The sequence below is a fragment of the Molothrus ater genome, chromosome 1, assembly GCF_012460135.2.
Source record: "Molothrus ater isolate BHLD 08-10-18 breed brown headed cowbird chromosome 1, BPBGC_Mater_1.1, whole genome shotgun sequence".
In the NCBI taxonomy this organism is placed as follows: Eukaryota; Metazoa; Chordata; class Aves; order Passeriformes; family Icteridae; genus Molothrus; species Molothrus ater.
The window spans coordinates 90,898,589-90,926,244 of record NC_050478.2 but is presented as its reverse complement, the minus strand read 5'-3'; the positions used below and the strand labels follow the sequence as shown (position 1 = coordinate 90,926,244).

Genomic DNA, 27,656 nt, shown 5'->3' with positions numbered 1-27,656 from the left:
GTCAGGAGATGGGAAATGGGTGTTTGTAGGGGAAAAGACTGAACTTCGAATCCTGTATCTCATTGAAGAGAGAGACTGCTTTGGAGCTAAAGGAGACACAAAGTAGGACGGCGCAAGTAAAGGCTGGAGTATCAGGTACACGGAGCAGGGCTGACAGAGGGACCGCGCCAGGCTGTAGGAAGTCGCGTTGTGAAGCAAGAAAAAGGGATTGTTGTGTCAGGTGAAAATAAGCCCCACAGCGAAGGCGTGCTGCCATGACCCCGGCCAGAAAGACACGTAATGCGGGGACATTTAATTGCGCGGCAGCCAGTAACGGCGCGGAACGGCTGCAGCCCAGAGCGCAGAAATCCCTGGCGAAGGGGGCAGGAGCCGTGAGGACACAGGCGCTGGCTGGGCGAGGCGGGGGGACACCACTGGGGCTGCCAGCGGGGCAGGAGAGGCGCCGAGACCCCCGGCCCAGGCTGGGATAACCTTCGCCGGCTCCGAGGAGAGCGGCCCAGCCCGGCTCCCCCTTCACGCCGTGCGAGAGCGGCCGGGGCGCTGCGGCCGCCCTGGGCCGGCCTCCTCCTGCCGGCCGAGTCCCCTCCTCCCCGCTGCCTCCCCGGCGGCTGAGGGGCGGTCGCGGGCGGCCGAGCCGCTCGGGGCCCGGCAGCGCTGCCCATGGGGGAGAGCGGGGTGCCCCCCCAGGTCCAGCTCTTCCTCCGCGCCTGCGAGCAGGGCGACTGCGAGACCGCCCGACGCCTCTTGGGGCTGCCCGCCGGCGGCGGCGACCCCGCGGCCCCCTCCTCCTTGTCGTGCGGCCCCGAGGAGACGGCGGCGGAGCCCCGCGGCGAAGCGTCGTCCCCGCCGAGCCCCGCCGTGCCCGTGGACTGCACGGACGAGGCCGGCAACACGGGGCTGCAGTTCGCCGCGGCGGGGGGGCACGAGCAGCTGGTGCGGTTCCTGCTGCGGAAGGGCGCCTCGGTGCAGAGCAGGAACCACTACGGATGGAGCCCCCTCATGCAAGCGGCCAGGTACGGGAGAGGGAGGGAGGGATCAGGGCCGAGGTGCGGGTCTCCCACCGCCATCCCGCCCCGCCGCGGAGCGTCGGCCTAGTCGGCGGCACTCCCGGGGCGGGGAAGGGAGGGAGGGCCGCCGGGGCTCTGCCTTCCCCGCCCCCGGGCTGCCGCGGGCGCTCGGCTCCCTCGCTCTCCGAACCGCGGTCCCCGGGCCGAGGGAGGGCGCCGGGGAGCTCCGGGCGAGCTAGCGTGGGAGAGAGGGCGAGCGCCATGTTGAGGGCCGCGGTGGGTTGGTGCCAGCGGAGCCCTGAGTTGTCCCGGGGGGATCGGAGTGGTCGCCTGTTCCCGTCCCTGGGTGGGGGTGAGGAGGGGCTGTCCGGTGTAGAATTGGCTAAGTGTTATCCTGGGGCATTAGAAACTTCCCATGTTAAGAATGTGGTATTTGAAGCACTGCATGCTATTCCTTGGTTTAGCCAGCGCAAAATTGGAGCTAACGTGAAACACTGCTCTCCTCTGTGACAATAGGTATATGCACGTAGCCTTACTTAATTTGCATGGAGTTTTTTTGGTTTTGTTTTTTTTTTTTTCATCTGTGTGTGTCATACTTGTTGAAAACTACGTCTGATGTAGAACATACTGAAGCGAACTGAAACAATTAATTTCCCTTAGTTTGCCCATGTTTGCCTTGATGGCTTGCTGGAGGATAGGGAAAATCATTGCTGAGGGTTTTTAATGACAAAACGCTTGTTTTCTGCATCAGTGATGCTGTCCTCTGCGTAACCCACTGATGGGCCATGGGAGGTTCCCGTGTTGCTGATGCTGGGTATTGGTGCTTGTCTTTATTCCTACAAGCACACCTTGGGTTCACAGATGTGTTTTGCATGGTTGGAGGGCATTGCTGTCCTATAATAACTGAATGCTTAATCAGGAGAATAAATTTTTTTTTTTTTATTCTAGTGGTGTTTTGTTTTGTTTTTTGGTTTTTTTTTGAGAGGGGGAGGTTTTGTTTGTTTGCTGGTATTTGTTTTGTTTTTTGTTGGTTGCCTTTTTTTTTAATTTCATAACTTTAAAATACTTGGAAACAAATAATCTGTTTCAAAGTCAACATTTCTCTTTTCAATTAATAGCCATAGAAAGTTCCCAAAGAATGAGTCACACAGCTGGTTTCCCAGTAAGAACAAGGAAGACAAGGTTCAACAATTTGGGTATTTTATGAAGGTTTTAAAAAAAAGAAAAAACGTTGCAGAAACAGATTTTTTTTTTTCCTCTTAATGAAAACCATCCACTCATTCCCTAAAAACAATAAAGTCAGATGACTAAAACCCTCTCACTGATTTCAAGAAATGACTGGCTGACGTTTGAAAAGTACTGTATATATTGTCGAAAAGCATAAAGTAGAAGAGCATTTTTCTCTTTTCTTTTTAATGGATAACCAGAAAGGAAGCCCGGTGTTGGTACAAAGGTAAGCTTCAGACTTATGTAGCTGTTTCATTTTCTGGCTGTGATTAGCTCTGTTGCAGTTGGACAGGAGGTTGCAAATATGCATAAAATTACTGTGTGCAGGGGTTGCAGGCTCTATTGAGGCGATGCAGTGAAGGGTACAGGATAGATTTAGGGAGTACACACGCTCCAGAGGCTTCCTCCTGCAACTGTATACTCTCTGGAGGAAACAAAGGACTTTGAGGCTGTGGTTGCTTTAAGTGGTTAGTAGCATTCTCTGTGGTTTCCTCGACAAAGGTTTGCTTTGCTGTAATGTACAAAAGTTGCCTTCAGGGTCAGAGTTGGGCTATGCTAAGCACAACGTGCATGAGCATGCAGTAGTGCATGATGCCTGCAACACGAGCACGACGCACACATCTTGTCAAGGTATTATATTTGTTAAAATATGGGGTTGCCATTTTCTCACTGATAACTGGCTGGTTGGGGGTGTGGCTTGTCTGATTGCCTTTTGCTTACTGACGAACTAGCAGAGCCTCTGATAGTCAAGTGATATCAAAGCTAGGTTTCTGGTAAAGCTGGTGTCAGAGTTCAGTACTCTGAGCAAGTTCTTGTAGATATTTCACACAAGGAGGGTTTGGTGCCATATTTCATTATTGGCAGATACTTAATATTACACAGGGTTTTAATTTAGCCTTGTAATACAGCAGTCTCTTGAAATCATAGCACAAGCCTGACCTAGAAACTGCAACAGACAGTCGAATCACAAGACACTATGGCACACCCATTACCAGTCCCTGTATGCTCATCATCACAATGCTGGGTGTTGGAAGGAATGGGTTAAAAACCTAAAGACTGTTGAGGAGGATTTTAAATCACTTAAGTGACCTTGCAGCCAGGAATAATTCTTGATAAGTCTTGTGTGAACTGCAGGCCATTGGTCCTTTAGCATGAACTGGTAATGGTGCCTGCTTCTCCACTTCTGTATCTCTCCCTGTGTGTTGCTTTGGGGATCCCCAGGTTCACGAGGTAACAAATAAATTTACTCTTTGCATTCTAGCTGAGTGAGTTTGTGGTTGTTCTGTCTGCCTGCTTTTGTCAACTTACTCACTGGGTATCCCCAGTTATCAGGAAGGAGTACCTGGCTGGAAGCCAACTCAAGCACCTTACTTTTTTAAAATTTATTTTCATTTCATTTTGGTGCTCGGTGTTGGGCTGAACCGTGTTGATGCTTCCCCCCATGCTGGTGTGTGTGACTGAGGAGCAGAATAATTTCCATTGATTGTTTTAGGGAAGGCCATTCACATGGCCAGTTGTCCCACTGCTGGTAAACCATTTCTCTTAAAGATCCTCTCTGGTCCCCTTGGTGTTGAGGGAAGTTCAGCTAACTTTACAGCAGTGATGGCCACTCACCGTGTTCTTCTCTGAGCTTCATGGACACATCTGTATTCCCTAAGTCTTCTTACGTTGTGGGAGTTCATTGATGGTTCACAACTGGAAAACAAGGGATACTGCAGATTTATCAACTGGAGAGTCAGTCTTTTATAATGGTCTTTTTCTTCCTTAGTTAGCACTGACTCTGCAGTTTTTACTCCAGTTGTTCAGTAGTAATGGCAGTACTTAATAAAGATCTCTGGAAACAAACTGGCTTTGATCTTTTAATGTGATACATCTGTGGAAATAAGAGGATGAAAGTGACACTGGTTTATGGAAGTTATGAGTTGGTGCCCTGTGGCAGAAAATGAGGCTGGCACTTTGCTGCTTTGAGCAGACCACCCTCTTCAATAGGTGCCTGCTTTATGAGCACGGTCACTGGTGCATGTGGAATGGTTTAGTTTACAGTCCTCAGCTGATGAGTGGTCTCCTCCAGCAAGGTGCCCATTGTCACAATCAGAGATGCTTGTATGGTCCCTCACAGTGTATGTATTAGTCAATTGGCAAATTTGGTAATGAAGTTTTCTAGGTTCGGAGTATGTTGGTTTTTTGCAGTCCAAGGTGTTAATTCTCCCTTGTGTCTCTTTCTTCCAAGGTTTGGACATCTAAGCGTGGCCCATATCTTGCTGGAGAATGGTGCTGATCTCAATGCACAGAACAAGTTAGGAGCCAGTGTCCTCACAATGGCCTCCAGAGGCGGTCATGTCAGCATGGTGAAATTGTTGCTGGAATCTGGAGCTTTTGTGGACAATTACGACCATTTTAGCACAAATGTACTTAACAGCAGCAGAGATGATCTTCCCGATATCACTCCACTGATGGCAGCTGCTCAGCATGGACATGAGGCAGTGGTGCATCTGTTGCTAGACTGGGGAGCTGATTGTAACTACACTATAAAGACAATGGGCTGGAGCCCTTTAATGCTGGCAGCCGTTAGTGGAAAGGTGAGCTTGGCACAGCAGCTCATGGAGAAAGGTGCCAACCCTGATCACTTGAATGTGCTGCATAAAACACCTTTTGAAATCTCTGTTGGCTTCAAACACAAAGACATGAAGGACTATTTGGAATCTCTCACAACGATTAGGCCTCAGGCAGGTATGGAATTATTTTTTTGTTTCTCTTTAGGAATTGAGGAGCTTACTTTGTATGGGCATGATGTTCTTTGTAATTTGCAGCTGGATTTTGAAAATGTTGGAGTAGGCACACCTACTTCAGCTGAGGTACAAGAGCCCAACTTCAGCAAATTTTTTCCATGTTAGCAGGATAAGATTCCTGTCTGTATGTGGCTGTTTTGGGGACACTTTTCAAGATATTTATGCAAGCCAGCACTGGGAAGTGCTTAACAAGAGGGTTTGGAAGAGCTGGATTTTCCAGCTTTGTACTGTTTGCTATAAAAGATAAGGATGTGGCTAGCTCTAGAAGGATCATTTTCCACTGCCATATGGACATGTCCAAAACTGTTGTCTGCATTTGGTGTCATTTCTGCAGGTCAAGCTTCCCTTGTACTTGAAGAAGTAAGAACAAAAATCAGACATCTGTTTCTGCTGTAGAGAAGGTGTGAACTCAGATATTGACTTATAGGTTAAGTTGGAACTCTAGAGCTTTCATCCAGCCATGCTGCCAGGCAGGACTGATTGATTGTAGATGTTTGCTCATGACCTTGAGGAACAGACATCTGTTGCTTACAGTATACAGGATCAGAGATCCATGGAATTCACGAGTGTCCATGTGTTTGCATGTACAGGGTGTATGTTCAGGCAGAGTTGGCCTCAACTTAAGGTATTGAAGGATTCTGTTTAAGTGAGAAGACTGGACTTGCTTTAAAGCAGATTGATGTTTGTCACCTCTGCTGAGGGGGAATTTCCATCATCAGGAGGCTAGTAACTCACTTGGGCAGAGAGGAGGGTAAAAACATTATTCTTCCACACAAATTTCTGCATTGGTTTTTGATCATACTTCAAGTCTCCTCCTAGTGCTGGAGTCTTGAATATCCTGTGAAGAAGAAAGATCATTTTTGTCGTCTGGAAGACAGGAAAAAAGGAACTTTTCTTCTGATCCATTGCCATAGATAGGGTGAATTGCCTCCTAGGAGAAAGCAGCTCTCTTCCCACAGCTGTTCTCAGCAGCAGATTTACTACCTGGAATGGCTTGAGTGTTACCTGCCTTCTGTCCCTGTCCTTACTTAGGCTTACCCAGATCTCAGTCTTTCCTTCTGGCATCTTCTTATGGTCTCCTGCTCCCTGAAGCTGCCTCTCCTCCAGAGTTTTCACATGACAAGAATGGAGCCTGGTCCTTTCCTAAACTAGTCTTTTGAAATCTGTTTTACAGTGGTGAGCTCATACACACAGTTCCTTCTATAAGAGCAGTTTCTGAATCAGGAGAAAATGTAGGACCCATCACTCTCTTTCCTGGGTTTAAAATAAGAGTTTCTTGGAGTATTTTGGGCTTTTCAGCAATTGCTTTTGTTCATCATATTAAGGTGACTTCCTTTGGAGTAAAGCTGTGAACATAAACCTTTTCTGTGTTTCATAAAAATGCCAGAATTGGGCTCACGAAATCTCTCAGTGTCTCCTTGTTTTCCATAAAATTTTGTTACTCCATGGATTCCGTGGTAATAATTTGTCCATAATAATTTCGAAGATAGAGGACGGTATTTTCTGGCATGAGTGGAAGGTGAAAAATATGTCACTATTTTTTCCTCATCTTATATAGTGTCAGAATTTTCGAAGTACTGTTAAGCCAGGTAAAAAGAATGATTCTTCGCTCAAAATATTACAATTTGTAATAATTACAGTTCTTATTATGGGGATGATTATCTGGGAGCTGAAGAATATTAATTCACAAGTAACAAGCCACATAGTTAAATTGACACTATTATTTTTGTGACCTTTACAAATTAACCTGGAAATACTCAAGAGGAAATAAAACTGGAGCAGCTTGTAAAACTCCTTTTGAGTCACCTTTCAAAATAATCCCATACAATTTGAGTGTTCACTGTTGTACAGGCAATTTTACCAGACCACAAAGCCATACTGTAATTCTTTAGTGGATATTTTAGACTTCCAGGCAGGAAAAAAAGAGTTTCCAAATACAGTTTCCTGATGGAGAATGGAAATTGAAAAGCCTGTGCTGGTGCCTTATTATAGTTTCTAGCTTTAGCTCTGCTCAAAGAACTATACAGGTGATTCATTCTTCCCAAAGGTAATACAGAACTTGTCAATACTTTCTTTGTTCTTATTAAGTATATGCCTAAACATGTGTTTTATAATACTTTAAATTTTTAATAGTTTTTTTGTATAAAAATTCTACTAGAGATTTTTGCTATTCTTTTTGATTGCTAATATAAATGTTTATATTTCTTTCAGATGCAGAAAAGAGGCAACCTGATGTCTTTCATGCTTTGAAAATGGGTAAGTACTGTCATGATTCTTCCACCCTGTCGAGTTTTTCTAACTTCAGAGCATGTCTGTTTGCTAGTGTGGGAAACATGATTTTTCTGTTCCTGCTCTTCACATGTGAGCTACCAAAGCATCTTCCTGGGAAAGCCTCAAGTCTGTTAGATTTTTAGAGTGATCGTGTGCCCTTCTTGTACCCCTGTGATTTTTGAGATTTACAGATGTTAGTGCTGGGTCAGAAGAAGTAGCATAGGAGGGGCCAAATGAATACTGGTCAGCACATTGGGTTTTGGCTTTTTTTTATTTGGCTATGGATGGCAGCACTGTTAAAAAAGCAACTCATTAGATTAAGGAGTGTCCAGGATCCAAAGTAAATTCTGGTGTCTCTGTAGGTTCCAGGGTTTCTGTTTAACAAAGTCTGCTCTGGGTCTGTGTTAAAAAAGCCACCCACTGTCTTTTACCAAACTGGAACGTACAAAAAGTAGTCCTGTTCCAAGAAATTAGCTGAGTGGCATTCGTGGATGTGAGTTTCAGTGAGTGCATTCAAGTGGCTGCAGGGTTTGTCTGGGATTCTGAATGACTTTCCAAGGCAAATGTTCATTTCTGTGATTGAGTTGAAAGCAGCCTATGCTATGAAGCAGTTTACCATCTGAAGGGTTTTTTTAAAGGTGAAAATTTTTCCATTTGCATGGCAGTTGATGATTTGCTTGTTCTTGCCCCTATTCCTGTGGTGGTACACACAGTCACAGAGATCTTTTTTTTCCTTCTCTTCTTCCCTGCTTTTGCCTGCCATAGGACATCAAAAAAATACAGGATGTAGGTGTGCTTAAGCTCTCTGTTTAAGACAGTCCTGACTACCTCATACATTTTTTAAAAGCAGCCCTACTTCAAGATTTAGGAAAAAACCCTCAACCTTGTTCAAATACATTCAGTAACATATTTCATACTGCTTTTTGTAATCTAGACAAGAACTCAAGTGACTACCAGCTTCTTTATGTGGAAACTTGAAAATTAGAATAGATTTTAAGGAACTGTACAGCTGACTAATGACAACAAATGACTTTACTCTTGAGCAAGGAGTAGGGAAGTTTTGTATTGGAGGCGTAGTTCGAATACTGGAGGCAGAAAAAAAATCATTAGGAATATAAGAAAGTTGAGTGCTGGAGTAAACTCCTTTGAGGTTGTGGAATTCCATCAGTAAAGGTTTTTAGAATCTTTGTAAGAGGAACTTACTGGTCAGTGTGAGACAGGGCATTATTCTACCTGTTTAAGGCAAGGAATGATCTCCACCACCTTGTAGAGTGCCTTTATACCCAGCTACTTTGATTCTAAAATCGTTGATTCTGTGATTGCAGCCTGTGGAAATGGAACAGGGATCTTTGAAAGAAAAATCATGGTGCCTGAGCATCATTAATTTTCTTCGCAGGACATTATCTTATGGCAATTTAATAGAAATATTCCCTATTTGTGTCTTCACTTGCAGGATGCACTGCAGTTTATACAACCTTCCTTAGTCGTTCATTTCAGAAAATAATTATTGTAATGGGATTGTGCCATAAGTGTACAGGTAGAGAAAATGAGGAAAATACAGTGCCTCATGCAATTTTATGTTGGCTGGAAATATGTACTAATTAACATTTAGGTTATGTTTTATCACTGTTTTACAGGAAACTTTCAGCTGGTTAAAGAGATCATTGATGAAGATCTGAGTCAGGTTAATGTTACCACTGTTGATGGTGCATCTCCTTTAATGATTGCAGCTGTAACTGGACAGCTGCCCCTTGTTCAGTTCCTTGTTGAGAAAAAGGCTGATATTGATAAGCAGGATAATGTTCATGGCTGGACAGCACTAATGCAGGCCACCTACCATGGGTAAGATATGTGCTCTCTTTGTGTCTAGCAGTAAGAAGTTTAATTTTTCTTATGTCCCAATAGAAAAAATCCTCTGTGATACTGACTCTAGAAGCAGAAAGGTCTTAAAAGAAATTAAGAGACTCATGACCTCAGTTTCTCATGACTCTTGCACTGCCCTCAGCTTTTTGGAGCAGATCTGAATTATGTTTTGATCACCATAGTATGAGAAAGACATTAAACTATTAGAGAATGTCCACTGGAGGGCAACATGGATGGTGGAGGGCCTTAAGGGGAAACTGTGTGAGGAGTGACTGAGGTCACTTGGCCTGTTCAGCCTGGAGAAGAGGAGTCTGAGAGGAAAACTCATTGCCGTCTACAATTTCCTCATGGGGGAAAGAGGAGGACAGGCACTGACATCTTCCTCTGTGGTGACCAGTGACAGGACCCGAGGGAGTGGCCAGAAGTCTCAAGGCAAGGTTTAGGTTGGATATTAGAAAAAAGTTCTTAGCTTAGAGGGTGGTTGGGCACTGGAAAGATCTCCCAAGGGAAGTGGTCACAGCACCTGGCCTGACGGAGTTCAAGGAGTGTTGGAACAAAGCACTCAGAGACATGGTGTGTCCCTTGGGCATGATGCTGTGCAGGGATTCAGCAGTCTTGGATTCAGCAGTCCTTGTGGGTCCCTTCTAACTCCGGTTATTCTGTGATGTTTGGATTTTAGAATGAGTAAAGCATTTGGGAACCTGAAGCAAGCTCAGTAACTACTGGGAACATAGTGCTCCAGGCAGTCCCCAGGAGCCTTGGTGCACACTTCAGCTTCCATCCTTTGATGTTTTTCAGTATTGTGAAAGATTCTATCACCCTTCCTGCCAGGGTTGTAAGTCTTACATGAAGTTATGAAACTTCAAGGCAATCAGCTTTCCATGCACCCATTTTCCAGTCCTAAAACCATTTCTGTGTTCTTCTGTTCAGCCTTTAGTTTTCATCGAGTTTTTGGAAATGCAGCCAAAATAATTGTCATTTTCTGTAAAGCTCCTTTGTAAATCTAAGTAGCTGCTTAGGAGTCAGACCTCAAAAATTGCCCTGGCTGGTACTTCATATGTGATATCTATCATATACTTAACACTGTTTAAATACAGGATATTCAGTTCAGGAAGGTGAACTTTTCTTTTTTGTAGATAAGGCCCGCAGCAAGGTGAAGGTTCTCTTAAGTGGTAGTGCATTAATTGTATAAAGGCAGGTATTCTGCACCAGATTTTTTTTTTTTAGTCAGCAGATCTCCTTGGACTGTGTAAATGCAACAAAGAGGAAAAATAGGAGGTCAAGTTGTCATTGCCTTGTGAAACTTTTCTGAAGTAGTTCTTGGGACCTTTATTGATCGTAGTGACAGAAGTGCACTAAGATCAGATTTTCTGGTGCAGCTGTTTCACTTAGCATCAGTCACACAGTACACAGCTGGACTAGGAGCAGCCAGCACAAAGTGATGGGCAGGGCTGCTAGCATGTCCCCTTGCTGGTACTCAGGTGCTTGTTTGTGGAAGCACATACAAAAGTTAGTCCTGCATGTGTTTAGATACTGGCTGTTCAGTTTACTGGAGGATGGGATTATGAAAAGTCTTTTCCATAATATATCAGTCAACTTTGTAAGTTTGAAACTTTGTAAGTTAATTTTGTTAATACGCTTAACATTTGAGGTAGTGGAATTTTAGGAGTGTTTGATATTGTTCATGCTGAAGTAAGCTGTCTAAAGGACACTGGCTCAGTAAAAAGACCAGAAGGACATCCCAGTCCTGGAAATAAGGGTGTGACTTCTTGGGAACTTAGAACTATCCATGAAGGATAAAAGATGTCCCTAGTCACCCAAGATAATCCCAGCATCGCAGCCAGCTATGAAACCCTCTCAGTGCTGTATGGTGTCATAGTAAGTAATGACAGCAAGACTGACTCCAGGGACATCTGGATCAATAGAAGAGCAGCATGAAGGCTGCAGAAGTACAATTGCTGTGCTAAGTTTACTATGATGAGCAATCATAGTACAAGTGGAGGTGGTACACTTGAAATACACAAGAGCCGTTCGTGTAAAGCCGCGTTCGCACTGCCCCAGTGTGGGTGGAATACCTCACGTGCATAATACTTATAATTCTATACTTTGCATCTGAGTCTTTTTCTTAGCATGGAGAGTTGAAAATTTTCATAACATCTGGAAATCTTTGAGCTCCACAGAACCTCAGCTAACCCTTTCTCAGGACCACCAGTAGTGTGAAGGGTTTGAAGGAGGGAGCAGGCCAGGTCTCTCTGAGCCCGAGGCACTAAAAAGTAGTGTCTCTGTGTGCTCACAAGGTGCAGGACTGGAGACCAGGATGGAGGGATGATAGTTCTAAAGAAGAGTAGGAAAGTAATAGGAAATATGCAGAGGAGCTGTGTTGAGGATAAGCAGAATTTTTGTTAGAAGAGAGGAGTAACAGTCATCCTCCATTTCAGGTTGATTTTGTGTGGAGTGATTTCAGGAGTGGAAATGTAATCTGAATAAGAAATGATGCTCTGAAGTGGAGATGTTGAGATCCATTTTTCAGCTTCATTATTAGAATTTGCAGTTACCTGTTGGTGCTTGAGAATGTTTTTTCTCTGTGTTGCTGATGCATGTCAGAGTTTGATTTTATACAAGGTCAGTCACTGTTAAAGAGTTTTAATATTAAATATATTTTCCCTAGCTTTGTTTTCTGTTCAGTTATTTCATAGGTTGAATTGAAGTATTTTTTTTAACTCACAAGGCTAGTCCTGCTTATTTACTCAGGTGTATCAGAGGGGAGAGGGGCTAATAGCGCAGGATGGTGAGTGTCTTTTATGCAGCTAGCTTTGAGGAGCTTTTGTTGGAGGTGTTTGTGTTGATGCTGATTGTTTTTGCATTTGAAACACCTCAGGGAAGTGATAATGTGCCCTCTCAATTATAAAATTTATAGCTATAATTAGGTGAAGTACTGTTTGAAGTTTATCAGTTATCTTCAGTCAATTTGGCTTTTCTGTATGCAATTTCTTACTGTGCAAGTTGTGAAAAAGAGGTTGCATTGAAGTTTTAAAGATGGCATGTGATGACTACTGAAATGTCCTTTGTCGTTCCATCTGCTTTTCTGCCCTAGGCATTAATGACTTTCATTGGAAAGGTGTTTAGCAACATATTGCAGTCACTTCCAAAGGATCAGCTTAGGAAGCTGATATTCAAATGGTGCTTTTAATGATATTAAAATGGTGCTTTTAAGGCTAACTTTCTGCATGTTGATTAATGTAAGTCGTACTGAGTAAAAACGTGACTGACAAAGGATTTGTGGGAGCTTTTGAAGAGCTTGTGAAGAAATTTAACACTAAGTTATCTGTAGAATGTGTAAAACTGATCTCTGATTCAGGAACAATGTTATAAAAGGTTGCAAATGGAATATTGGGAGCTTCTTTCTTCATTTACTTGTTCTTTAATGTGATCAATGCCCTTTTTTCTTCCCTTAAAGAAACAAAAATGTTGTTAAGTATTTGTTAAATCAAGGAGCTGATGTTAACCTTCGTGCGAAAAATGGATACACAGCGTTTGACCTGATAATGCTTCTGAATGATCCAGGTATGCTATTTCAAAATGCTGTGGAGAAATGTACAATATAAACAAATGTACATTCCTTCCAATCCAGAAAATACATTGCAGTTGCTAGGAAGTATCCTCTCATGTCTAGGCCGGACTGGAGCAAGAAAGGACACTGTCTGAAAGTGGTGGGGTTTGAGTTAATTGGTTAGATGAGTGTGTACGTTTATGGGATAACAGATTTTGTGCATTCCTCTTACTTTTGGTTCTGAAGATGCTTGAAAACTGTTCTGTTTGTGTCACCAGAGCCAACTGTGTGGCATTTGATTGTGGGGGCACTGGTACTCTGAAGTGTCATTAACACAGAGCTATGAGCTGGAGCTAGAAATTGCCCCTTGACAAAGAGCAGCCAAGGGACAGGACAGAGAGAGCACAGTAGGAACAGAACTAGGGAACTCCTGACTGAACCTCCAGCTAGTTCTGTACAGGCTGAGAATAAATCACACCTCAGGGTTCCGGTTGTTTGTGTGGGAGTGCTGTAGGACAAGACAGCATGCTTTGGGGAGGCTTGAATGAAACACATTTAGTTTTTGTTGCAGTTTGTTTTACATATATAATTTGTTACCGTTAACCTTCCTTGGTACCTGAATTGATTTATCTGAAGCCAAAACCCATGACTGCAGATGAAGTCTCTGAATTTACACCTATGGTGGTCATGGTTACTAGCAGATTGTTTTCTATGGAAAAGGTAGATCACTAATAGTACAACATTCTAGACAGTAAATACAGAGAATTATTTTAGAACTAACTTCTGAGACAGAATAGTTTGTCTCACTACTTCTTTCTCTCTTGTTCAGTTCTCTCTGCCTTTCTGAAAATCCTACCTGGCTCCTGTACAAAATGCAGATTTACAGAATTTTTATTTTTTGCTTTCCTGTCTCCTGTCATGCTTGTTCTTTTTTCATCCTCTTACTTTTTTATTACTTCTTTTTTGTCCATCTTTTTTCTTACCATTTCTTTTCAGTCCCTTCATTGTCCAGGCTGAACATCTTCTTTCTCTTTGGGATTTACTTTCGAACTTCTTTTCTGCAACCTGTGCTTGAAGAAAGAATATTTATTTTTCTCTACTCTCTTCTGTGCCAGGTGAGAAAAGGGAACGTCTCAATATTGTTCTTAACTTGTACAAAGTGTGAGAGTGGGCAGTTCACTTGGTCACACATGACTGATTCCAGCTGAGTAGCATGCTTATTTATATTGATAAATACCTTTAGAGAGATGCTAAGACTGCAGCCCAAATTGTGGGGATAAGACATGGGAAAATAGGTCAAGAAAGAATGTTTTGGGGGTCCATGTGCTTTGTGTGTGAGATAGATCAGTTACTACTTATATGTGATTTACAGGGAAAATGTCAGTGTATTGGTTGTAATTTGGGAAAGCAAAACAGGAGAAACATTATCTCAATTTGCTTCCTTTTAGATACAGAGCTTGTAAGGTTACTGGCGTCAGCATGCATGCAAGTAGATAAAGACAAGAATAAAGTGAACAACAGATCATCTCTTCCTCGTTCCAGAAGTAGGCAATCCTTAAATGTCCCAATCTTGCCAGATGACAAAGGAGGCCTAAAGGTAAATATATTCATTCTTGATAAAAACTCATTAATTCCTGTAATGTATAAGCAGAAAAAACAATTGCTAAGAAGTGTTTTGGATCTAATATGTAACTGGGTTTGCTGGGGAGTTGTGTGTTATTTCTGAATTCCTTGTTGACAGTGTGTTCTGGTTTTGTGGAGTGTAGCACATATTCAACTTCAGGTAGCAAGCCATTGAAGCATTTGCATTGAAGCATTTCAGTACCCACAAATAGAACTCATGATTAAGTGGAAGGTACCATGTTCATAACTTTGGAACTCAATTTCCATTATGATCTTGCTTTTAAATCTGGACAGAGGGTAGACTCCTTCATAGCCATAAATGGTAGCAGGCTATTGACATTGAAAATTTAAAATATTATAGCAGAGATTTTAATATGAAGAGTTGTGGAGGAGTGTGCACTCAAGCTTACATGTCATCTGATATGCTGTATCCTTAACTCAAAACTGATGGGAAACAACATGGAGTCAGAATAAGTGCATGCCAACTAAACAAAGATACTCCAACTTTCATTGACTGCAAAAGAGAAGGAAGAAGAATTAGTTTTGTTGTTGTTGCCATTGTTGTCCTGTTTTGGGGCATCAGTTTATTTAGTGAATAATCTTTAATTATGGTGTATGTGTAGTGTACCTCAGAATTTTCTGGAGTCTATGATGTCATCCCTTAAGTATAAATATTACCAGGATCTTGAAAAAAGTAATGTTAATTTCCAGGCTATTTTTGACATGAATTTTAAAGACCATTTGAAGTTCTGCTTCGGCTCAAATCTGTTTTGTCATTTTAACTATGAAGGTACATTGTTTTCATATGATTATGCTATTATTCAATATGATACAACTTCATTGTCAATTTAAACAGAGCTATTTTACTTAGATGGGAAATTGTCAGAATAGATTTTGGCTCTGTGGAATACAGATCAACAATGGATTGGATTGCAACCCTTACAGTGTTATGACACAAAGGCTTGAATTAGGATCATAAAAGATTGTTAGGTGAAAAAAAAACCTAACTATTGCCAGTGATAAGGATAGGGGAAGGATAGACACAATTATTGACACAAATTTAATATTCTGGAATATTTAAGTATTTGGCCTCAAAGCTAGAGTATTACAATGCTTACTAGTCATTATCAAACGTTTTTTTTCAGCAGAAATTGTATTCTGTATAGTTCTATTAAAAATACAACCCATAAGCTTATGTTATCCATTCTTCCATCGCTTCTTAATGCTTTACTAATCAGCCTGTCTGACCATGAGTATCTTACCTGTCTTACTCTTCTTACAAATACTCCAAAAGGGTAAAAATGGTATTTTCAGATTTTGTGGCTGGAGGGCAATGTCATAACAGTCATGTTTCTTTGGGCCAGCATGTCAAGAGAGGGCTGTCGTGAGGGGATCTCTCCTGGGATTTGTAGCAGCCGTGTTTCTGTGTGGACAACTGCTCTGTGGTGAGCTGGAACTGTAAACAAAAGATATTTATGGCAATTTGACCAGTACAGCATTTTTTTGTCTAGATCAGTGCGAATGACTGAGTGTGGGGTCTGCAGGATAATGGAAATGTGAGAGTGAGAGGGAATTCATGAGGCTCACTTGCCTTAGCATCAGGAGATAAAAAAAATGTACCTAGAGCATCTTTGAGAGATATTCAGTTTGCTTTTCTTTCACTGTGGTGAAGAAGATCCCCTGATCCCATGGTTTCTCCATCAGCACCCAGTTCCACTGCTTGGTGCTTTTTTGGGTCTGAATTTTTCTCAGCCTGCATTTTTTCTTTTGTTGCCCATTAAATTGATTGAGTCTTGTTCAGTGGTCACCTTCATTTTTGTAAGAACTGTATAAATACTTAGAGAACTATCATATTCAATCTTTTTTTTCTAGTCTAAACAAAATTGATTAATGCAAATTTCCTTGTTTTTATGTTTTGATTCCTAAACTTCTGACTATTTCTAGTTTGTATGTTATCTGTCAAGATGAGGATTCTAAAATCCTCATGATGAGTGGTGAGATTCTGACCAGGGTCACAGTATCACTTAGTGGCCTACAAAAACTCCGTCACAGATGTGTTTCCTGTTACCAGTGAAATTCACTTTTTTTTTTTTTTTTGCAGCAGTAACACTGTGCATCTATACTGAGTTTCTGCTATGTTGTGATTGATTTTTTTTCTTATGTACACTTGCTTATTTCCTTGCTTTTTTTCCTACATTAGTACACTTGATTTCTTCTTGCATGCCAGCTTGAACCTCCACTGAAAAATATCAGTTTGGCAGTGTTTAAATTTAGAGTGTTAGAGGTGCTTACAAAACTGTCTAGATGGATGTCTTCCTTAGACTACAGAAAAATATGTTGTGTTTCATTGTTGCAGTTGTTAGTGAGCATTCCCAAACCTATTGCACAAAGTATGATCTCCCAATTTGAGATCAAATAATTTACAATTTGTCTCATTTTTTGGCTGTGGTCTTTTCCCTTTATTAATTTTACTTGAACCCTATTTTTCTCAATTGTTTGATGAATGCTACATGAAATAGCAATAAAAGCTTTAATTAAGTGAAGCTGCATTCCAGCTTTTCCTCCCTTCTGCTCACTTGACTGGTTATTCTGTCAAAAAGAGATTCATTTGGTAGAGTTTATTTTCAACAAATCTCTGCTGGCTGTGTCTTATGAGCTGTGATGACATATGAAGTTTTTTCAGTTATGCTTTTTCATGGTAAGCATTTTGATCAGTAAATTTTCAGATTTTCCCTTTTCAGTGATTGTATATTTGCCTTTTGCCTGATTTCTGTAACTTCTTCCATACTTTTTAGTGAAGATAATCAATATTTATTCAGAGGTCATGTTGCCTATAATTGATCTGGGGTAATTTTAATCAATATTGTCTAGTTCTAATTTGTGTAAGCTCATTTAAATACTCTTACTCTGTTAAGCAAATGCACATATATTCCTGTCTTCCTCCTGTTAATGGTACTCATACTAAAATACCTGATCACAGGTAGGCTGCTTATGAAGTTTAAAAAAATAAATGCTTTTCAGTCTCACCTTTTCTTTGAGCACTTTTGTCATTAACTAGTAGACTTTTTATTTTGCGATGTGTTTCTCTTATTTTTAATTTGTGTGCAATATTGGCCCCTGTTCCTTTACTTGCTGATAACATAGTGGATATTCACGATCTCATTCTTCACCTCTATCACACGAGAACTGTTAACTGCTTTGTTTCTTACCATTTTGTGGCCTCTGTGAATCAACAGGGGTGGGTAACCAAGGCAACCATCAAGCCACAGCTGAAATGCAAGGAGAAGATTTATTTTGTTACCTGAACCACAAGGCTGGGTGCCAGAGACACACAGGGACCCAGGCTCCAGTAGGCTTAGTTCATCCTATAAGTAAGGGCTTCAGGTGGGGCTGTGAGAGTGTGTTACCTCTACACAGAAATTCTACTTCTCCAGTCAGGCAGAGGATAAACGACACTAGGCATAATAAATGGAGTTTTCCACACCTACATTTTTTGAATTCCCAGCTGAAAGGTCACTTTGAGCAGGAACCCTTCCCTCCTCTTATTTGATTTTAACCCTTTCCTCCCAACAGCCTCAAAACCAAAGTTATCCCTTTTCCATATGCAAAAATTTTATTTCCTTTTTTTTTTCTTCTTGCCGGTTCTTCTTCAGTGAATTGCACTCTCAATGTCAGTATTAAAGCAGTGTGAATTACCACATTCAGTTTCTCCTCTAGATTAAAATTGTTTGAGGGCAGAGATTTCCAGTTCTCCCCCTTAATCTTTTATTCCTAGCATTTTTACAAATGTGTAAGGTATTTCTAAAATGGAAACACTATTTTTCTAGTTCTTTGATACTGTTGCCTTCTCCCACTGCTGCTAGATTTCAGCCTTTTTATAGACACTATTTTTAACTAGGAATGAATTTTTGTTACTTGAATTCCTCAGTCTATTTAAAGCCCTTTATTACAGCTTCTGTACATGTGTGATGTGGTAGGGATATATGGAGAGGCTGCAAGCTCCTACAACAGCAAACTAAAAACTCCAGAGATCAGACCATCATACTGTGAACACCAGAAGTCAAGGTGAACCTCTCCAGTGCCATTACTTTCTTGCCAGAGAGCAGTGGTTTTTGTCTGGTAACATAGTGGCTGTATTTACTCTGTTTTGGGGTAGTTTGTGGTGTGAGTGTATATTTGGGGAGCAGAAGCACTGTGGGTAGGAGTAACAGAGATGATGGGCAATTAGAACTGATCTTTCTTACAAAAAGCAAGGTAGCTTCAGTGACCAAAACCAAGAAGTGCAAGCACTCTCTTTTGTAAACTCATTGTAGTCTATGTTAAAACTAGATGAACTTCCAGTTCCTTTTGGAAGGTGAATAAATGCTGAACTGTGGGTTTTATTGCTTTCTCAGAGCTATTTGTCTCTCTTGCCTTTTTTCATCAGATTTTTGTTGCTGAAAGTAATGGAAATCTTTATTAGTTGTGACACAAAAGAGATACAGAGGTCTGAGAACTCCATACATTACTAATGCTCTGTGCAGATCTAAAATATTTTTAATGGTCTTCTGCTACAAGGATTAATATGTAGAAGATAAGTATAAAAAAGTTGCAAAGACATCTATCAGTGAGTAGCTGAAAAATATTAAATGCCAAGAAGAGAGAAGGATATGGTGGTTGTTACCTGGATTTGCTATCACTTAAAGCTACCCTGATGAAGTGTTGTTACTTTAACATTAGATTTTTAAAAAAGTGTTCCAGAAAGAGAAGGAGAAACTTAATAAATAATCAGAAGGTACTTACAATCTGATTTACCTAGAAGCTACATAATTTTTGATACAAATGGCATAGGTTCTGTATAGTCTAGAAATTATCTTACTGAAGATTTGAAGCAACTTGCGCTGTCTGTAAAAATGTGAATATTTGAATAAATTTTATTTTGAGCAAAGTCCTTTTGCATAACGGTTTCCATATATGTGATATGTGTATGGATGGAGGTTATAGGTACATAGTCCTAAGGTTTAAGTTGTTTTCACAGCTGCTGTTTCCTTGCCTTCTCTTTTTCAGTTTATAGTCTTCCCAGTCTGGTTAAATTATCTATATAGCAGCACTGTATGGATTGTGGATCTTTAGTTTGACAGAAATACTATCAGAACTCTTACAGTTTGTCACTGGTTTTGAAAATCTTGGCGAGAAGCTTTGATGCAGATAACATAAACTCATATGCACACCTCTAAAAAGCATAAAATAGAGATGCCATTCCTTGATTCCAGAGACAGTAAAAATTGATGGTGAAATTGGAAGTTAATGGGAAAATTAAGTATTTTCTATGTAGCTGCAAAAATTCCCTATTCAAATTGCCCTAATATTTCTATCTACTTTGGCCTTCCAGATACTGTGGAAAAACATTTTAAAATATTTTCCAGGTGGAAAATAAGGGAAGAGATAATTATTACACATGCAAACTACACTGAAGGATTCTGTTGGTAACTACGAACCACTTTAACATTGCTTTTTAGCTTATTTCAAAAACTCCTTGGTGAAATTATTGCTTCTGTAAGGATTGCTTAATTATACATCTCTTTTCCTTTTTTTTTTTCCTTTTAGTTGGAATTAAATTGTCGTGTCTTCTTTTCAATCTAGTCCTGGTGGAGCAGGATGTCCAATCGATTCCGCAAGCTGAAGTTGACTCAGACATTGCGCCATGGATTTCCTTCTAATCAGTTTGTGCCTTTTCCGGATGAGACTGAACCATCATTAAATTCCACTATAAAAGTAGCCTCACAGAGTGATACAGACATGTCTGGAAACCTTGATGCTGCTGCAGCTTGGAACACAAATAACAAAGCTAGTGGTAAAAGCAGAGTTGTCTTGTGGGAAATGAGTTCTTGTGGGGTGGTCAGGATGATATTATTTCTGATTTATTGTTTTAGTTCTGCTTTAGCTTAATATAAGTGAAAAAACGTAATGTATTTGTAGTCTATAGAAAGAGAGATTTTTGTACTCATTGTTAATTATGCTGAATGCAGTAGCATTTAAGCAGGAAAATACTAACCTAACCATGTTACTGTTCTTTAGTAAACACCAATAAATTAAGACTGGTCACTGAAAAGTGTTAATATCTTCCATAAAAATCCCCCACTGTCTGCAATGCAAAGTAAGACTTGGCTTAACTTTAGCTGAGGTGCACGAGAGTGTCACTGGAAATCCTCATACTATGTCTGTACTGAGGGTTAAGCTGTTGATTGTTTAAAAACAATGAGCTAGCCTTAGAAACTGAAGTAGAAACATTTAAACAACAAAACATAATTTATGTATTTTTCAGGTGCAAACACTGTGAAAGGAGAAAAGGACGATGAATTATTGAAAACTATGGTATGTTACAGTGTTTTTGGTGTTTCAGCCTAATTCAGAGGGTCATGTAGCTTCCATAATTTTTACAGTTTTTTGCCTCCTGTCCAAGTCACTTCTAGAAAAAGAGCTTGTTTGTAGTCACTAGACATGAACTGATTGGCTTTGATATACCAGTAGTTCTTAGACTAGAAAGTACTAAAAGTAGTGTGATATGGAAGCTGTACTGACCTCTTTCAAGAATTACCCATACCTTTGCTTGATCAGCAATGAAATAGTAAAATAGATGGAACAGCTGCTTAGTTGCTGACAAGTAGTATGAAGTGAGGAAAACATGGATGGAACATGGTACAATGGAGATGTGAAATTGCTAGTAGAGGCAACCATGAAATATTTAGTTTGGGAGGTGTATTTGTGTTACTCTGTTTCTTCTTTTGTTATGCTGTAACTTTATATTCCCCTGCAGCTTACTCCCTGGTGATGTCATTAAATTTGGCTGGTTATTATCTTTATGTTCTTTTGTAAGAAGTTCGAGTTCTTTTGTAAAAACTTTTGATATGACTGACTGACAGAACTCCAGGGAGCAAAATCAGTTGAGGTGTTTTTGTCTCTTTCTGCAGTACATGTACAGCAGGAACATGCAGTTGCTCACTGTTTACAGTCATCCTGTATTCAGGACTACATTGTTATTTCTTTGGAAATTCATAGTTATTCTTGTGAAAGTCAACTTGAACAATATTTAGCCCCGTGAAGGAAGAGACATTTTTCTGCCACTTAATGAGCTATATTCATTACATCAAATGAATAAGCCTAATACTGAGGGGTGCCATGATGTTCATTGATTTCTCTGTTGTTATTATGTGTTGTACTTCTCAAATAGTACTTTTGTGTCTCATTTCTGTTCTTTTTAAATGTGTTTTCATCTTTTTGCTTAACTTAATATTTTGAAGCTACATCACCAGGTCCCAGTAAACTTTCTTAAGAAGTGACTCTTCCCCCCACCCTCTTCTTTGTTCGCCTTTGTCAGCTGAGGAGTAGTGCTCCATTTACCAGGCTGCCCAGTGATAAGCTGAAAGCAGTGATACCACCTTTCTTACCACCCTCAAGCTTTGAGCTTTGGAATTCTGACCGAACCCGACTCAGCAAGGATGGCAAAACTGAACAGATGAGAACTGCCTGGCCACAGAGAGCAGTCAAGCACGATTTTAACAGCAGTGGGAATTCTGATATAGTAAGCAAACTAAATGTGTATGAAAATACTGTGTTATGCCTTGGCCTTGTCGACTGGCGAGCCACTCTGTTTCTGATTAGAAATTCCTTTTAATCCACTGTTTCAGCAATGGCTTGTCCATTTAAGCAGTGCTGCTTAGGAAGAGTGCCCATCTGTATGGAAGGAGCATAATGAAACAAAAGTTTTGTAGGAAGTGCAACAACTTTGGTTTGGTTTTGGGGGGTTTTTGATTTTGTTTGGGGTTTTTTTTTTTGTTTGGTTTTTTTTTTGGTTTTTATGGTTGGTTTTTTTTTTTTGCTGTTAACCAGAACCACCAACAGTGTGGTAGAAACTGCCCTGATTTGAAAAAAAGACCAGGGACAGTAGAAAAGAATGAAAATTGCTCAATTTTTAGTAACCGAGCAGGAGGGAAGAAATATCAGTAAGACCAATATACAGACATAATATTCTGAAAGATTAGCAATAGATAAAATTGTAGCAAGTAGTCATCAAGTGGACTTGAAGGCACACACCTTTAAATTGGAAGTACTGTAAAACTGGAAAAAGTCTTGATTGTTTCTGGTTTTTTATAGAAGGAGCTTGCCTGATTCTAAATGTTTTCAGTCAAAATGCAAACCAAGAGAAAAATAGGTGGTTTGAGATAGGAAATCTTGAGATAGGAAATTAAACAACCTTGACAGACTTCTCTTTCATAGTTGGAGAAAAAGGAGAAGTGCCTCCTCCCCTAACTGTAGACTGTGATAACTAGATGTAGAGAAGACCAGTCCAGAACTGGACTGGTGTTTCAATGTCAGTTCTAGACATGGAACAATGAAGACATTTAGGAGGAATTTTTTTCCTCTTTCCTTTTTTATAGCTAGCCTAATACCAGTAGAGGTGATTTAGGTGGAATAAGGCAGAATAAGGAAAGTGACATAACAGGAAGGTATGTGTTTATCATCCCAAAAAAGATGGTTGTAATAACATAGCTGGATAACTGGCATGTGTATAAAGTGGGGAACAGGGAGAGTAGGAGAGGACTAGCCATCAGGCCTTCTGTGAGGAATGAAGGGTCTTGCTGAAGGTATAGGAAGGAGAGAAAAAGTAAGTCAGAGATGGAAGAAGTGATTTGAGCAACAGAATAAGAAATGTTATAAAAGCTGAGCTGCAAAAGGTCATATTGCAAGTGGCTGGCAGTGGCTAATTGTGTAAAAGCAAAAGAAATTAAGGAGAATGTGGTTGAGGATTTGGCTAGTGTATAGCTGGATCAGTAGTGCCTCACTTAATACAACTCAATAAAGTGGTGCAGCTGGCTGTTTATATTGCAGGGAATATAGAAATGCAACTGGTGGAGAGAAAGTTTATATCACTTCTTGCAGCTTAGTTTGTGAGAAACAAATATATGATGGATGGGAAGGTGGTAGCTGTTTTGTAAGATGGGAGAGACAAAGCCAGGATTCTGCAGGAAAGAAATTTCACATGTGATAGTTTTTTTCTTCCCTACTGCTCATAATACTGTGTATATCATATCTCAGGTGCATCATATATACTCATTTTTGTTGGTCAAAGATTAAGAAGAATTAATGGCTTAATGTGATGTAATTTATTCCATTGAATAAATGTATTCAGTATATATATATTTATATAGGTATATATTCAGTATATATGTATATGTAGAATAAGATTCTTTCTGATATCCCCTTTGTTCTTCAGTGCAAGTTTCAGAACTTGGGATAAAGAAAATAGCAGTTGAAGTTTGCTCTTTATTTTTCTCAATCAAGAAAGACCAATTTATTTTTCATTTTGTTTTCCAGACATCTGTTAGCAAAGTTACTAGACCAGTCAAATTGCCAACATTTGCAAGAAGACCAGCATCTCCTTCAAATTCCAATAACTTCAACCATTCTCCCCATTCTTCTGGTGGATCTAATAACATTGCAGGAATTAACAGACATGGAGGAGAACTGCATAACAGATCAGGTACCATTTTTAATAAGAAAGTAAGTTCTATCTGATTCAGTTAAAAAATTAGTGTTTGTGATGATGGCAGAAGATACTAAACCTTTTCTGAGTGCTCCTACCATTGTAGAAGCAAAGCTTCTGTAAATTTAGCGGACACAGGATTGGATTTCAAATACCTACATAAGGGAAGAAGAGCCTCACATCTGTTACAGAACTCTCAGTGGTCAGCCCATCTCATGCAGATTTTACTGGATTCATCCGTGGTGGATCAGGTGGATGCTGGTTCATTGCACCATGCACGTCATGGAGATGACTCCTATGCCTGTTGCTTACTTTTTGTTTGAAATAAAGAACAGTTTTCAAGTAAAACCAAAGCTGCACACATTGTACCTAGTAGTTGAAGACAATATGGTGAAGTGGCTTATGAAAACTGTCCAAAGGTATGAAAGTCAGCTCTGTGTGTGTATAGACAGGGCTGGCTTCCCTCTTCTGCCACTGATTTCTGTTCTTTATTCTGGAAGCTGCTGGAGAGATCTTGCAATTGTCTCATCCTTCATCCAGTCAGTTTTTAAATGAAAGTGAATGTTTGAGAGTTAACAAACATTTCAAAATTATTATTTCCTTTACTGGGTTTATTCTATTTTTTGTTCTAGGTGGCAGCGCAGATAATGTTTTGTCTCAGATTGCAGCCCAAAGAAGAAAAGCAGCAGGCTTACCTGAACAGAAACCCAGCCAGCAGCACAGTCCAGTCCAGTCAACTCCTCCATCTACTGTGTCGGATTTGCAGTGTGCTCAGATTGTTGGCAATGGAAATGTTGTAAAGGTAATGGGAAATATAAAATTTTGCACTCCAAATAGGTCATATCTCAGTCATGGGTGTCTGGTGCACAACATTGCACAGCCAAAAAAGAATGGACACTTGTTATGTTAGTGGAAGCTTTTCAGCTCTACAAACCTTACTTTTAAGTGCAAGTCCACAGAAGATGAAACCTAATAATAAAACATGATTTTACTTTATTATTAATTTCACTCTGTTAAAAAAAAAAAAATGTAATGCTTGATGTTTGGGTTGATCCTGCACTATTACGGTTTCTCATTATTTCTTTCTATGGACCAGATAGAGTGTTTTATGTTAGTTATTCCTGGATTTTACCCTGAAGTGGTATAGTTGGTTTCTCCAGCTATTTTCCCTTCAAAGGCTCAACCTGAATGCAGAGTATGACATAATTTGTACCAGGATATGGTGACCACAGCAATATGCACATTACCAGTCTGCTCCACTGGTGTTATTTTTAAACAGTAGGTCATCACCAAAGTCAGATTTTGCTTCTGAGGCCATACTGTCTGTGCTGACTCACCTATCAATTCCCTGGAATAGCTTTGCTCTCACGACCTGCACATTTTTGCGCACATATTTGAAGTTCTTAACTGCTTTGTACATTTTTGATGGTTAAGATTTTAAATCTTCAATATCTGCAGACACAAACGAGAAAGCAGCATCATAACAGAAGATGTGACACACTATTGAGAAATTGATGGGTTTATTTACATAGAGAAACATTGCATTTCAGAGAGCAAGAGAAGGAAAACACAAAATTTGGGGTTTATGTTCTAAATGCCTGATATTCTGGAAATGTTAGAATACGTGAGCAAGATTTCTACTTTTGCTTATGTAATCTCCAACCAGCTAGTTTTGTTTTGCTTTGTTTGCATCTTTCAGTGAGATTCTTCAAATTTTACCTGAGGAAACAAAAATGACCAGAGTATAAAATTAATACTTTTGCAGTCTCATTCTGTGATGTCTTATGTAGCAACAGTACGTGATATTTATGTTTAATCTGTACATAAAAATGACAAATGAAATTGCAAAGTTGTTCAGAAATTACATGGAAATTTCTGAATGACAAAAATCAGAAAAAGAAAAGGTGCAACTACCAGTGCTGAAACAGTTTCCATGAATAGTCACCTTGTCTCTGATACATCTGTCCTGATTCTGGAGGAGCTACTGGTTGCTTTTAAAAGATGAGATTGGGAGCTAAAATTTCTAACTCAGCTGGACCACCAGAGTCTGAGGATTTATACCAATTTTTTGGCATATGGTAGTCTTTCCTCCCTTTCTATCCTGTGTAATTGCTCCCTGAGTTATAAATGATCCATCTCCTTTTCCTGCAGACAAAACCTCTTTATCATCCTCTTCCCTCATTAAAGTCTTGTCTGCAGAGCAGCTACCAAATGCTTTTTCTTTCAGAGGTGGTCTGGCCAGTATGTTTTAATTAAACTCTCAGCATGTCCTCTCAGCTTGTTTTTAACTTGGAAATAATTTCCAAAGAGCTCCTTGTGTGCCCCCCAAAAGTCTAATTTTTCTCCAGTTATATTGTTCATCCCACCAAGAGGTAATACCTGTGCCTGTGAGCTTTGGGCTGCAGATTCTGTGACCTTTTGTTGCAACAATGCTGCCACTAAGAAGTTTATCTACTGTTTCCACTCACAGTGGGATACATTAGGGGATAAAAGAGTAGTGAAGTGTAATGTGCTGCAGATCATCTTCTGGAAAGGCTGTTCTTTGTACTGTTGAAAAGATTTTTAAACAACATTTATGCCACTGTTTTGGAAAGCCAACAGCTTTTTCAGTGCTCTTGATTTAGATGTCTGGACAAGTTTCCTTATATCCAGCAGTAACAAAACATGTCATAGTGTGGATCTCATTATAGATATTAATGTATCACACAACTGAGGTGATTTTTGGAGATTCCTGGTGGGAAAATGCAGTCAAATGTGGATCCACACTGGCTGCTAAGGCTAGCAGTGTGTTATTGTAATCAGCAATGTAAATGGTGGAAATGTAATGTCTATATCCATTGAGGAATGCCTTGTGTTCTCTCATTAGGATCATGCTGTCTAAACTTGGAAATAGCTGATCTAAAAATGCAGTAATATTACACAGATCAATTTTGCAAAACTTCCCCATGAGGGGTGAGATGGTGCAAGCTTTAAAGAAAAGAAAAAAATGAATAACATGTTACAGGATGATGTAATTTAAATAAATGCAGACAGTGTGCCAGGGAGGGATGACCATTCTGCAACACAAATGACCAATAACAATTTAGATGGAAATTTGGGACAGAAAGTTGAAATGAGTTCATGATGCTCTTCAAGGAGCTCTCAAGTTTGCATCATACTACATTACTTCCAGTCAACTCAGTGCAGGGCTAAGTAAGTATTACATTCTGACATAGGGTAGAGTAATTGAAGAATGTTACCACTCAAATGAGTTTTATCTTTTAAATCTGCATCTTTTTCATTAACTAGAAATGTTCCATTTATGCCACAGCACAGAAGCAAAATTGTAAAGACAAGAACCACTGTCATTCTCATTTCTTGCATTGTTACCTGGATCAATTTTTTTATCAGTTTGTTGTAGTAGCCTGAGTGACAAATGGTATTTAAACTCTGAATTCAGGAATCCAGTAAAAAATCACTTTCTTTTTGGGTCATACAGTGCAGACATCAAAATGTATATGTAGATCAAAGAATTTAGGAAATGAGGTGCATTGATGATTTTTGGGAAAGTCTGTTGATATGTGTACAAATATATATATTCTACTACCCATTTTTAACTCATGTATTTTCCTGTTTTCCATGGCTACAAATATATTAAATATTTGCTAATTTATTAATAAATCACTTGAGTCCTGTTAGGTAATAATAAATTTGAGGTTTGGCTGGAAACTTCCATTCCAATTCAGCAAGGGGTTTAATGCACTCAGAATTGAATTTGTGCTTGCTACATGTTTCTGGTTAATCCAGCATGAAGTGCTACTTTA

At 40.0% G+C, this 27,656-nt stretch overlaps 1 protein-coding gene across 3 annotated transcripts in view; it reads left to right on the top strand.

The window, feature by feature from the left end:
• The first annotated feature begins 510 nt into the window (after nt 1-510).
• The window catches only part of ANKS6 (ankyrin repeat and sterile alpha motif domain containing 6), a 40,987-nt gene continuing 13,841 nt past the window's right edge, over nt 511-27,656 (top strand). For 2 of the 3 annotated variants that reach the window (XR_004982414.2, XM_036405746.2), the window contains exons 1-11: nt 511-1,013; nt 4,465-4,964; nt 7,235-7,279; nt 8,932-9,136; nt 12,615-12,721; nt 14,156-14,304; nt 19,953-20,163; nt 20,635-20,684; nt 21,688-21,891; nt 23,685-23,850; nt 24,486-24,655. Coding sequence is in view for 2 of the 3 variants with exons in the window: in XM_036405746.2 (XP_036261639.1) it covers nt 661-1,013; nt 4,465-4,964; nt 7,235-7,279; nt 8,932-9,136; nt 12,615-12,721; nt 14,156-14,304; nt 19,953-20,163; nt 20,635-20,684; nt 21,688-21,891; nt 23,685-23,850; nt 24,486-24,655 (2,160 nt within the window). In the remaining variant the exon portion in view is untranslated. Of the gene's footprint in view, nt 1,014-1,790; nt 2,461-4,464; nt 4,965-7,234; nt 7,280-8,931; nt 9,137-12,614; nt 12,722-14,155; nt 14,305-19,952; nt 20,164-20,634; nt 20,685-21,687; nt 21,892-23,684; nt 23,851-24,485; nt 24,656-27,656 lie in introns of those variants that run through there. The other variant, XM_036405757.2, reaches the window with a different exon arrangement.